The sequence below is a fragment of the Heloderma suspectum genome, chromosome 4, assembly GCF_057233095.1.
Source record: "Heloderma suspectum isolate Gila_16-S chromosome 4, 16-S_ref, whole genome shotgun sequence".
NCBI lineage: Eukaryota > Metazoa > Chordata > Lepidosauria > Squamata > Helodermatidae > Heloderma > Heloderma suspectum.
The window spans coordinates 225399804-225414021 of record NC_139461.1 but is presented as its reverse complement, the minus strand read 5'-3'; the positions used below and the strand labels follow the sequence as shown (position 1 = coordinate 225414021).

The following is a 14218-nucleotide window of genomic DNA, read 5'->3' as shown; positions in this document are numbered from 1 at the left end:
GTAAAAAATACAGATATTTACACTGAGTTTGAGGATTTAGGTCTATTTTAATATACCCACCAACTTCATTTGAGTCTTGTACTTTATAAGCAAACCAACAGGGTATTAGTTTGCCAATTGGAACCTTTCACTACTTTAAATTTGTTAAAGCATGTAAATGCCTTAGGTACACAAAACTATGCTTGTTATCCTATCTTAAAAGACTTCATGCAGGAAAACAACACATGATTTGACCAAGCCTACTATTCAGATCACTAGTTACTGTTGCTCATATACGACTGATTTACAAAGTAGGTAGATATAAAAATCACAGAAACCCACTCACACATACAAGCAATAAATGGTCCACTTTAGATCCAGATTATATTAGGAATCCATTAAGCATAGACCTTTTCTAATGTGACACAAGCCTTTAACATACTACCTTGGGCAGTTTTAGCATCTTTATCCTTTGCAGATAAAATAACCAATTTAGAAAACCATCCTTGCTTTTCCTCTCCCAATATCACTGGTACCAACAGAATTATATACCTATCTTGGAAACCAATTATCATAGTTTTATCTAGACTTTCCTCTGACAATCCCAGGTGGCATATGTAGGGGCTCTTGTTTTATCAACCCTGTGAAGTAGATTAGGCTGAGAAGACCACCCAGAAAGCTTAATGGCTGAATGAGGATTTGAACCTGGTTCCTTTTTGCTGCAGTCTTAAAGATCTGCAAGACATACATCTGGAATTGTGTATAGAGCCTTAGATGAATTAAATGAGGGTAACACAGGGTAATTTTGTATCCTATTGGTACCACTTCACTGCTGTGGATTTTTTTATTTTTTTTTGCTGCATTGTTCCATTCAACAAGTTGTGACTGAGTTTTCAAGTATTACCTATATTGTCAAAGAATGTATTAGAAAGCATATTTAAAATTGTATTTACTCAAGCAGTACCATATTTTATACAATATTCAATTATAGTGATTTTCAAAGAAAAAAACTGAGTATGACCTCTAACTATCTGCCATTAGTGTTTAAATGCTATTGTTTGATCATGTGCTGTGAAGTGGCAAATATTTACTTAGGCAACTAATAGCTTGTAAATGTTTGTTTATTGCACCATCTATATTGAATGGCTTTTTATTACAGGCAAAAAGGGAGTCACTCATCTGACTAATACTATGTCTTGGTAGAAATCTGGTTATCAGATAAGTACCTGTTCCATTATATAAGAGTCACACAAACCTCTTCTTTGGATGACACAATTTGTGATTGTATCTTAGCTACAACTGGCGGCAAACAGTCTCCGTTTACAAGATCCGTGCAACTCTAATAGACTACCAAGAGAAAAGGGAAAGCATATTCAACTAATGGTCCACACAGCAGTCCATCACTGACCTCATGTCACCTAGGAATAAGATACCAACTAGCTTGCATCACTGAGTGCTGGTACAGTAGGCACCATTGCAGTCACTCAGAGGATCAGGCTACAACTGTGAGAAGGATATTACCTGAGCCAGGGGTGGGTAATTCGTTGGCCAAAATAGCTGAGGGCCACTACTCCCATCATCCCTTGCCATTGGCTGTGCTGGATAGGGCTGATGGAACTTGTAGTCTAAAACAGCTGGAGGGCACCAGGTTGGGTAAAGCTGAGCTATTGTCTTTGTCTCTTTATAGTTCTGGTCACTCAAGTTGTTATGACGAAAGATTTCCCATTCTTTGGGCTATGAAATGAGCAACTGGTTTATCAGAACATGCAAAAGTCAAAGCCAGAATTCTTTTGCACCAAGTCTGTTTGGTGGGTTTTGAGGAAGCCTCCTGAGATAGAAAAGAAAAGAAGACACTGGTCTGGGAGGAGCAGTGCATCTAACACTACATTAAAAATCCTCCGCATGCCCCTCTAAAATGAATGGCGGTTCCATAACAGCAGCACTTGATGGATTACTCCCATTATGTTCTGAAGGTTTAAGTCTGTGGCTGCTCATCTTGTGCAGATATATTCATCAGACCAGTCAAAACAATGCTGTATTCCATCTCGGCACAGACGTCTAGGAATGCAGGTGCAATACATATGAAAGACTACCATGGTGCAGCTCCACCACTGAGGCCCACAAGGAGGGCATCTGGCCCCTACAATGAAAGAAGCATAGTTGATGTATTGTTTTCTCCCCAGTCACATAGTGGTTAGAGGATAACGATGCAAAACAGGTCAGAGGCACTGTGCCTTTTGAGAATATGTAACGGGGGAATTTTGGTAGGTACTGTTTCCTAATCTCTACATGAGAAGCAGCACTTGTCAGAATCCCCCTTTTTACACACCTATTAAATGGTATAGAAACTCTGTCCTACTTTGTATTTGATCACCGTAATTGGCTGCTCCAACCACTATATTAGTGCTTACGGTGTACTATATGGAAGTGACATCAGAGCAGTAGAAATTGGCATCTATGGTATGACACAATAAAATACGATACTAGACACTGCATAACAATTCACCATATTCTCAGCCTCTGGGAAGAGGGTACTGCAGCTTACAATGGTCCACTGAAGTTTCCTGTGATATTGCAGGGAGGCTGAAATGTTCCTTCTGTTGACATAGAGTCTCTATATGTAACAGAATTAATTGATATACATATTTTTAAAATAGCTGCAATCAGAAATCAATATTATACATCAATCTTTCTGGCCTATATTTCAGAATAGCATTAATGGCAGCTAACAGAGGTTATACAGATCGATAATATTACTGGTTGCTTGGTCAAGTAAATAGTGTTCCTGGAATAGGTGAAGGGACATAGCTGATACTGGGACTCCCATCTATTCTAGCAACAGTTTCTATTCTACTATGCTCTCTGGTCCAATAATTTCTGCAGGTTTTGCTAACAGTTTAGAAACCTATCCAAGATATTGGTACACCAAAAACCCCAAAGGAATATGTGCACCATGGGCAACAATGGCTCTATCATGCCACCTTTAAATCTCTAAAAAGCTATTGGGTTGTATTCAATGGTTTTGTTCTGCCAGTGGAAGAAACCACTGGTGAAAGGATTTTCCCCCTTTCTCCCATGTGCACATATGCCAAATCTGTTCTAGAAGGTTTGGGGACCTTCTGAGCAGATTTGGGGCACATGTGGGGGCTATAGGGAGGAGAAGAGGAGAAGACATGGAAGTCCCATTGCACGAGTGGACATTTGCTCATACGAGGGTTGGATTCAACCCATTTCTTTACATCACCTTAAAAAGAATCCTCTGGAATTGTAATTATAGAGGAACAGATCTATAAAGCAGTAGAAGCAAGTAAGATCTGGGTTCTAAAATTTGGCAGTAATAGCTAGTCTCCCCATAACCTGGTGTCCTCCAGGTATAGGGAACTACAATTCCCATCAACCCTAGCCATTATGGCCAGTGTCATGGATGATGAGAGTTGTAGTCCAACACGTCTGGAAGGCACTAGATTGGGGAAGGCTGTATTATACTGTAGCTCAGGGATGGGCACAATTCAGATTTGTGGGGCCTACTTTGTTTTTTTACTAGAAACCTGAAGTCCACTGCTGCAAAGGAAGGGTGGGGGCTGGAATTGCACCCCATGAATCACACACATTACTATATAAATACAAACCTACATCTGAGTTACTATAGATCCAGGATTCTAACATAAAACCCTCAAAGAAGCCAGTAGAGCTGAACAAAGATCTGGTTAGAGACACCCAATTAAACTCATTTTACAGATGAGGAACTCTGAAGGTAAGAGAGAAGCAATTAGCATAAGCCCAGCCATGGCAAAGATAGATAGATACTTTCAATTTTACTTGCTTTTGTTAAACTATATACGGAGCCAGAAACCCTTGCTGATCTACTGCAAATCACCTAGAGTTCAACCAGTAGATCCCAATCTACCTTCTGTAGATTGTGATATACAGACCTGCTGTAGCTGGCTGCAAGATAAAATACAGGAAAAGGATGGTGACTATAAACACCTTGTCACTAAATTTTAGTGACAGGGAGTCCTTTGCATTTATGGTGTACCAGGAAATTTGTTCTGGGACTCTGAGGCCAGGAGGGTACGTGCACTTTCAACATCCTGTCTTAATCTATGACAAAAAAAATAAATACAATTCCAAACACTGCAAGAGAACAAAGCTGTTTATGCCAGAAGCCCATGGATATTTATTACATATGTGAACAAAGCCAAAGATAGGATACACACAGAGTACCATGGAAAGAGACACTGTTAGTACAGTAGACAAGAAAATAATATAACTTGCAGGGCTACCAGCCCAGCATATTTCACAAGTATTATATCTGCTAACTAGAAATTCAACTTTATAATGAAGAATGGACTTACAGGTTCCTATTTCATCAGAGCAGTCTCCACAGTTATTGAACCCATTGCATCTTTCATCTGCGTAGATCCAAATCTTGGGGTTGCTGCAATGAAATATCAAGTATTCTGGAAGGCTGTTGGGCAAATCATCTACCAAGATGAATGAATGAATAAATGAATATGAATAAATACATACATACATAATATAAAAGACAACCTCACACTACAGCAAATGTACAGTATGGAAAAACAGTAGTGGTTTAAAATGTGATTAGTCATAATAGTATTTGTAACTTACATAGATCTTCCAAGTAAAACTACTTAAAATGGTTAAATGTTTAAACAATTCCACAAACATTCTATGCGAAGGAAACATCCCTATCCTTATTTTACAGGTGAAATACAAGAGGCATCCAGAGATTGACATGCAAAAATTACACTGTTCTTATAGCAACAAGTTAATCTCTTCAATTTCTGATTTAATTCTGATTTAATTCTCTCCTCTTATTTTTTTTTTCTTCCCAGATGACATTACAGGCTTTGCATAGATACGCAGATGGTCAAATATCTGGGCTTTAATGAAATAGAAGCTGGAGTGGTCCAATTTCAAGAGATGATCCGGTTAGATGTATATTTTTATCTGTAGCTAAGAACTCCTGGCAGAAATCGCTGCCTAGGTATTTTGGCGCCCTAGGCAAGATGGCTGCATCCCTCTCTTCTCCTCTGCCACTGCCACTGCCCGCACCGCCCCTTGCTCCAATCTGACCTCCTCTTCTTCTCCGTCCTCCATCCTTCTCCTCCTCTTCTTTACTGTTCCGCCACCTGCCTCCCCCTCCATGCCATGCTTCGAGGGGTCTTTCCTTAAAGTGAGACATTCTTGGTGAGGTGGCCCTGGAAATTGTCTGTGCCATAGCAGCATAGGGAATCTTCAAACCCACCTCACCTAGAATGCCTCATTTTAAGGAAGAACCGCTCAAAGCATGACATTTGGATCTGGCTGACTCTCTGGCAAGCCGCATTGGCCACTTTGTGCAGCTGTTGCAGCTCTCCAGAAAGCCCACCTGATCTACTGCTCTGGGAGATTCCTCAGAGTGAAAGATCGGGCAAGTGGGCTCCACATGGCACAGATGGGTGGGTGGCCAGCATAGGGGAGGAGCTGGAGCACTAATGCCACCTGTGGGGGTCATTTTGGCGCCCCCAGAATTTTGCACCCAAGGCGGCCAGCCTGTTCACCCCCCAAAAAATATGGCCCTGCCTACAACTTCCACTGAGGTTGCAATCACTAGTTGCTGATGCTGTTGTTCTCCTCTCTTTTTTACTCACACATGCAAATAGTCACTTGATGTTGCATCAGTTGACTGCTAAACCTGTACATGTCACTTCATCCTTAGACAGCTTGGTTGGTGTTTTCCTCACCAACTCTCATGCTATAGTATGAAGTTCTATATAATGCCTGAGGCATGCTGCGGGAAAGCATGTGACATAGACTGGGCATGAAAAGAGGGAAAATAAAGCAAAGATTCTTACTACAGAGTATCTCTTGCTCATCCTCCCCATTCACACAATTCCTTCTTGTGTCACAGACTTGGCTGGCTGTAATGCAGTTCTCTCTGTCATCACATAAGAAGCCTGTCTGATTACTGGTAGTCATACATAAACGATTCACTGAAAAATAAAACTAAGATTAAAAAATGGCAGATACCAACACAGAAACGATTAGACTTAATCAGTCTCCTCATCACCCCAATACTATAGTGACAGATTCAAGTAATCAATGTCAGACCCTCCACTGATCTTCAAACATATTAATAATAACTTCTATAATATACCTTTTCAGTTTATGATGAATTTTACAATTCTTATGTAACCTCCCAAAACTTCTGTGAGGTAAACAAAATGAGAGATTTGACTCACTGGGCTTCATGGCTAAGGGATTTAAACCAGGGTCTTCCACATTCAAATCTAGCAGTCATTACTTCCATCCAAGGGCTGGCCCTGCCATGAGGCAGAGTGAGGCAGTTGCCACAGGCAGCAAAATGACATGAAAGGGCAGCAAATTTGTCTGTTATTTAATTTACTGTTGTTGTATTTTTACTGCCAGAGAGAGGGGCTTGTGGGATTTTTAAGTGCAAAAATAATGTGGCAAGTTTTGGGTACTATGCACCTTGACATGGGGGATGGGGTGGGGGACAGACATCTGTTGTTCTGCCTCAGGCAGCACAATGTCTTCGGCTGGCCCAGATCCAACCCCAGAATATTAAGACAGTATTAACAATTTACTGTCTAATAAAATCATAGGATGCTTTCAGACTTCGGAACTCAGAGCAGAACACATCGTATGTCTTCTCTGAGAATGCAGATGTTATACTCACAGTGACCCTGTGAGTTATATTAGGCTGACAGATAGTGACTGAGAACATTGTCCAGTACATTTCATGGCTGAGCAGAAATTTGAACTAACCTTAGTCCAACACTGGTTAGCAATACCAGCCCATGGGCCCAGGATACCCGAGAGAGTGCCTTTTCCCTTAACAACCTGCCCAGTCACTGAGGTCATCAGATAGTATGTTCATGGTGGTTCCACATGGACCATTGGCTGGAGTCCACCTAGAGAAGAGCCTTCAGTGTAGTGGCCCCCTTTCTATGGAACTCCCTGCCTCTGGAGGTCAGGCAGCCACCCAACACTGTGTTGTTTTGGCACCTCTTGAAAACATCTTTATTTCAAGAAGCCTTCCTTGATTGACCTGCCATAGTTTTTACTGGTATTCTCAATGATGACGATGATGTGTTTTACTCTTTTTCTCTTTTATTGTTCACTGCTCTGGAATCTGTTTAGATGTGGAGCATTATATAAATGCTGTAAATAAATAAAATTAAATAAATATATTGGCCATATGTGTTAATAGATATTGAGAGGCAGGGCCAGTCCTGTCATTAGACATGATAACTGTCCCACACAAGATTAGATTATATCCATGGCATACCATGGACAGTATCCAACACTGTCACTCCGCTGATGCAATGGACGTAGCGCTAGCAAAAGTAACCTCTACTGCAACACCAGTAGCATAAGCTGGTGCAATGGGTTTTCCAGGGAAACCTGCTGCCAGCTTATGCTATTGGCATTACAGTAGAGGTAGGTTACTTATTCTAGCGTTTTGTCAACTGCACAAACCGAGCAGCAGCGTTGGATACTGCCCCATGGAAATGGTGTAAAATCTGTACATCCGATACTGGAATGTGTTGGTTCTGTCACATGGTAAAAAAGCAACTTAGAATGTATGTAGTGGACAAATGTAAGATCCAAATGGTGATCAGTGTAAGAAATGGTAGAAATCTATCCTTTTCTGCTTCTTGCACTTTATGGAAGGCTACATGAGTTAGTGCTCCATCTTTTGGCAGTTGCATGATTAATTTTGGTAGGTTATGTGCTTTCTAGTCAGAACCAAATAAAAGGCTTCAAGAAGTCTGGGATTCACTGAGATTAGTCAAACTGACAGCATATCAAAGGGAAGCTATTAATAGTAATTAAATAAAATCTGGAGCCAGTTATAAGCTATATTATCTAAGGTACAGCATTTGATGCAAGACAGTGGGGTTTGGACAGTCTAAATTTGAAATGTATTTATGATGCTTGACATATCTATTATCAAGGAAGTATGTTTGATGCCCTATTCAGGCTTACAACATTGTAAGCCTGGAGGGGTCTTGCAGGGCCTCCCCCTTTACCCCTTCCTGTGTTGAGCAGGAAGTTTTGAAAGGAGATTGTAAATGTGTTCAGTCGAACTTGGTTACAATCTCATTTCAGGCCTTCCCACTCAATGCAGAAATGGCAGTAATGGTGGAGGTGGGGCCAGCACAGCCCCACAGCCCCTCCACATTGACATTGTTGAATGCCCGGACAGTGCATGTAATATAAATATGAGTTTCAATAACAATATTTAAAAAATTAGACTGCACAATCGACTTTAATGTCCCCAAGAACATCGCAGTAACAATTCCTTTAGGCTAGTCACCCCTCTTCTCGAGGGTCTGCTAGGCCTAGTTTCCACACACTAAGGGCATCTCTACACCTGCAGTTCATTGCACTGTCATGAATGGCCACTCACCGAGGTTTACGGGTCCATTACATGATGTCATCATCCTCCAGTCATTATCCCACCATTTCCCTCTGCCTATCCCAGGTTATCCTCAAACAGAAAAAAATGGTATTTTCCCAGTCCACACAACAGGAGTGCCATGACCTGCCCGTGTATTTCTCCCAGAGGGCGAATAAACCTCTGTGTGTTGGTGGCTGTGGGTGGTTACTTTGGAGTGTCGGGGGTGCGGTCATGATGGCAAAGGTGGTGACAACACGCTGTGGGGCGTGTTGCCTTGCCGCGCCTACGCCATTTTGGATCCTCACCATTTTCAGCCTGCAGGCCTCAGAACAAGGCGGCAGAACAGCACAGCAGCATTTCACTAGCACACCCTGACACCCAGATGCACGTTCCTCTGTAGAGGGGAAATCGGCCTGGCACAGCGGCACCCCAGGACACCGCCATGCTGTGCATTCCTGAAGGTCAAGTAAACGGCAGAGTAAAAGGCAGAGGCATTGGTGAAACACAGAATGGGGGGATGGGGAGGCAGGGGCAAGGGGGGGGGCTATCTGCATGTCAGTCATAGCCCAGCCACCAGTAACATGCGAGGGGAGGGAAAGGGGCAGGAACCAGGGAGGAATTACCACGACACCCCTGGCATGTGTCATGGTTCTTCTCAGAAAGGTGGCAATGCCTCCGAGTGGCATTACCACCCCCATGAAAAGGAAGGAAATGAAAAATAACGCCACAAGGACAGTTGTCTAAAGAGAATTAGCCAATCCTGCAAGGCTACTGCATGGGGAAAGCACTTGTATTGATGTGGAATTCTCCGCCCATGTGATGGAGCCCTAAAACCCACCACAAAGGGTGTTGCCATGGTCTCAGCTGTGTGAAGGTGATATCCAACCAGGTGACTGTGCTACCAGCTGGCACTTCTAGCGATGACTTGGGATAATACATTGGCCCATTCTTTCTTGTTTTAATTAACCTACTGTATTAATGCTGCAAAATGGTGCTCATTTAGACATTTCCTTAATTTGGCTGTAACCATGGCAGCACATCTTGGTGGGTGTTAGAGCATCTGATTCAGTCCGCAGACAGCTGCCTGTAGAATGTACCATAGTAGGATTAAAGGCATCCAAATGTAAATGTCACTAGGCTACAGATACTTTTCTGTAAGCAAAACAGAACATGCAATAGAATGCTGGCAGAATGCTGGCATGCATGTTACATTTGCCCTGGGATGGTTAACCAGCGCAGCATTAGTAGACTCTTAAGAATTGTTCATTAACAAACGCAGGTTCGTATTCGTCCCCCAAACCTTCACATTTCAAATAGCACTTTCAGCTTTTGACATATTGAAAACCTTATGAAAATTACTCCAGTTGGAAAGAATTTAGTCAGGGTAACAGCAACAAAAGGTGGAAGTGACTGACCTGGGGTATGTGGAGGGATACCAAGCATGACAACCAATGCAATGACAGCAGCAATGACGCCAAGCATAAGAAGACCAATGGCAGACACACAGATGCATCGTCGAGTGCAAGGAATACATGCAGGGGAACACTCCTTGCAGCAGTCTTGTAGGCCATGTATACTACCTGTCACAGAGAAAGCACTTAAAAATCAACTTCAATGAAATCCTCAGATTGATTGTACAGGAAAACTCACAAGCAGAATATTTGCTTCTGCCAGTTCCCACTAATTAATCTTCACTTGAAAAATCAATGGGCTTTTAATTTCCCTGTAAGGTTATTCCATGTAACTATTCCAACTACTGATGCGTAAACGTTTCTGCTGTTGACACACTTATCATCCCCTCATTCATAATATTATTTATTTGTTATATTTATATCCTGCCTTTTCCTCCAAGAAGCCCAAGGCAGTTTACATGATCCTTCTCCTCTTCACCTCACCCACACAACAACCCTGTGAGACAGGTTAGGCTGAAAGTTAGTGTCTGACCCAAAGTCAGCCAGTGAGTTTCATGGCTGAGTTAGGCTTAGAACAAACACTCTAACCACTACACTACACTGGCATTTGTGCTAAAAAATAAAGCAGGTACAGCTACGTCAGGCCTTAAAATTAATATTTATTTAAAATTTTTAAAATATGCTAAAGCAAAACTATAAAGACTCTTTCTGTTGCTTTAATCCCAGAGAGCAGATGACCTTTTGCAAAGCTCATCTTGCCCATCAGGAGGTGGTCTCTGGCAAAGCTTATCTTCATAATCTGAATTGTACGGCCACACTTAATAAACTGCCTTCAGACCATTGGTCTATTTACTCTAGTATTCTCTACACCATCTTGAAGAGCTATTTGTGAAACCTGCTAGTTCAGTTCCTTTTTAATTGGAGATGCCAAAGATTGAATCTGACATCTTCTGCATGCAAAGCATGTACTCTACCATTGACCTACAGGGCCTCTCCATATTAGTTTCAACTGAGCACAACAAAGAGAAAACTGAAGAAAACAAAATGGATCCCAAGTCCAGAAAAGTAAAGTTCATTTATCATGTTTTGAGTCCTGCCCCTCCTCCATGTTGCTCAGCATAGCATAAATGAGGTTGGCATCTCTCAATTTTTCTTCTGTATCCCATGCTAAAGATAGCAGAAAGAACAGATGGAAGGAACAAAATTTCAGCCCAATTTAGGGGAGAGAGTTAGGTCACTGCAATATCATGTACCCTCATCCCCCAGTTATCATACCTGCCTTTAGATGTCTTGATGATAATTATAGTTGCCATCCTTTTATGAAATACTTAAGAATCAGCTGCAACTACCTTGAAATACTGCAAGGTCTTGCCTCCAAAGCTATTATATTAGATTCTAATAGCCAGAACAGCCTTCCCCAACCTAGTGCCCTCCAGGTGTGTTGTACTACAATTCCCCAAACCGTCAGGCAGCATGACTGGTGGTCATGCTGGCTGAGGATTATGGGAATTGTGATACAACACATCTGGAGGAAACCAGGTTGGGGAAAACTAAACTAGTACATACTGTATATGTGGAGTGAAAGGCAGAATATGCACAGGCATAAATGAAGCTGATTAAAAAAGGGGGGGTTGATATTATCTCCTTCCTCCCATTCTCCACTCCCTTATTTTTATTTTTTTGTTCCACCACTCCAGTAGGGTGACAATCCAGCCAATGCTGCAATTAAAATGGAAAAGTTTCAGCTATTGGGTGGTACAGAAATGTAATAAATAACAATAAAATATACTTACCGTATTGTTATGCAAAAATAATACCTGTCTTTGTTCCAAAACTCACTATATAGGTTTTCTAACTACAGATTTCTGCCTATGGGATGCCACTCTTGAATAACCTAAAAGCATTTTTTGTTTGTAACAATGCTGTGTACTACTGAAAACTAAACAACTTTCAGATCAAAACTGTAGAAACACCAACTGGCAATTAGTATATATATTACACGATGCTTTCGAACTGTGGTGCTGGAGAAGAGTCTTACGAGTCCCCTGGACTGCAAGGAGGTCAAATCAGTCAATCCTAAAGGAAATCAACCCTGACTGCTCATTGGAAGGACAGATACTGAAGCTGAAGCTCAAATATTTTGGCCACCTAATGCGAAGAGAAAACTCCCTGGAAAAGACCCTGATGCTGGGAAAGATTGAAGGCAAAAGGAGAAGGGGACGGTAGAGGATGAGATGGCTAGATAGCATCACCGATGCAATGAATATGGACTTGAGCACACTCCGGGAGAGAGCAGAGGACAGGAAGGCCTGGCATGCTATGGTCCATGGGGTCACGAAGAGTCGGACACGACTGAACGACAACAACAAATATATATATTAAAAGTATTTAAAATGGGATTTCCATTGTATCCTCCCCCCTTTTTAAAAAAAGATAACTTCAATGTATACATGAATCAGTGCCCAGCATTTTGGCGCGCGCATATATATATATATATATATATATATATACTAGGACTACCAATTACCTATCTTAGCAGCGAAGCCAGATTTTGCTGAAAGAAGTGAAGCTGCATCAAAATTCTGTAATGAAAAGAAATAAAACGCATAGCTTATTTAGTGATGGGGGGGGGCTATCATATTTATATATGTTTTAAATACATCACATTCCTATCAGCCTATTTTCAGAAATGTGAACATCACTGAGAGAAGATTTAATTAAATTATCATTGTGATTTTTAATTAAATTTCCCTATTGGTAAAATATATGCAGATAAAATTCCAGCATTCGTTGTGTGTTCATTTACAGGAAGCAACAAAGGGTTGCCATTTAAATCTAAAAACAATGATAAGTAGTATTTACAAACGTTTTTTCTAAGGGGATAGATGATATTACCTGAGGATATGTTCTGTTCATTTTCTCCCCACAGATTGCCACAGGATTATGCTAACTAGTACGTAGGAATTCTTCAGACCATTTGTCCATTAGTGTTCACTTCAAACTATGCTGCTAGGTACAGAAAGAGGAACTAGCCTCTTTCAAAGTGCCTTGTTTTATTAGGAGACCAAGCCACTAAAAGCATTCCTGGGGTGGTGTTACCTGGTTACTAGGGGAAACAGAGGTAAGAAGAAAAGAGTCATTCTAATCCCAGTCATACCTATGAAAAAGGAAGTACGCACGGAAACAAGAATCTCCCATTTGCTGTGACTTTCACCACAAATGGCAAAGGAATTAGTGATGTCTCAGCCTCATTTACAAATTACTGGACATATTAGTAAACTTCACACATAGGCAGTATTAGCTGTAGCATCACCAGCACCATCACTGTAGATATGCTACAGGCAAGAACATTACTTCGAAGCCTAAGGAAATAAGTCAATAGTATTAAGTTCTTTAAATTCCTTTGGTCTAAAAAGGCTATCCCTTTGGTTTGTTCTCATAGACACCAACCTGGATTAGAAAGTGTTTAAATTATATTGCAAAGCCCCTTTAAGGTATTTTAGCTGCAAGTCTTCTGTTCACAGACATTGATTAAAGTCTGGACTTTAAAAAAAATCATCTTCATCTTTGAGTGCACATTCACAATAATCCAAAGTTGATCCATGGCTTTTTATTCGTAATTAACTGAACCCTGAATTATTTCACAATTGCTAAAGTGGATCACCATTACAGTTTTTAAATTGGAAGTGTGAGAAGGACCTACCAATTTAACCACTTTCCCAATTGGGTGAACAAAAAGATATCTGCATAAAGAAATAACTTATCTTTTAATTTTGTGATCACAAGGCCATGAAGTGTGGATCTTTTGGCACAGCTGCTTTGAGGTTAAAAAATTGAGAACGAAATTTGTGAAATGGCATGGCTCAGCTGTTCAAAGGAAAAATGAACAGATCACCAGATTTCTGCAAGGCACTTGCATGGAGACAACTTTAGGAGGCACCAGGGGACACATAAAATGAAGTTATAGAGTTGCCCACCTTTGCTACAGAGCTCAGTCTGGGGCCGGATATATTCTCATTGCCACAGTAGTTGAGGTTTTAGACAAATGCATCCACTTGAGTATTGATGTAAGTATTCCATGACAATTGATTCTGACAGGTGACCTTATCAACCCCCTCCACACCCCCACATTTCCATAAAAGTACTTTCTGCACAATTTCACCATCAAACCTGCTTAGAACTAAGGGACCTAGTGCAGAGTTAAGCTAGAATGGAGACAAGATAAAGCAAAAGGATACCTGCATTTTTACTGCATATCAAATTTAGCAAAGGAAAATAGTCAGGTATTCCAATATTCACTTCAGCAGTGGTTGAGTTTGAGGCATATCAGTAGTTCTGGGTAAAGCATTAAAAATAGTGTTTTGAGACATATTAGACACTTCTATCACTATGA

The 14218-nt window shown here is 41.0% G+C and overlaps 1 protein-coding gene across 2 annotated transcripts; it reads right to left on the bottom strand.

Annotated features, from left to right (window-relative positions):
- Positions 1-36: 36 nt before the first annotated feature.
- On the bottom strand, positions 37-12825 carry LDLRAD1 (low density lipoprotein receptor class A domain containing 1). Of its 2 annotated transcripts, XM_084852464.1 has the most exons (6): positions 12721-12825; positions 12353-12407; positions 9829-9993; positions 5841-5978; positions 4335-4463; positions 37-2119 (listed from the first exon to the last, which is right to left on the bottom strand). In XM_084852464.1, exons 1-6 carry the CDS (start codon positions 12739-12741, stop codon positions 1971-1973), a joined length of 657 nt encoding a protein of 218 aa, XP_084708590.1. In that variant the 5' UTR covers positions 12742-12825; the 3' UTR covers positions 37-1970. The 2 variants fall into 2 exon arrangements, with proteins under 2 accessions (XP_084708590.1, XP_084708589.1); XM_084852463.1 differs by lacking the exon at positions 37-2119 and having other exon boundaries at positions 4003-4463.
- Positions 12826-14218: the final 1393 nt, after the last annotated feature.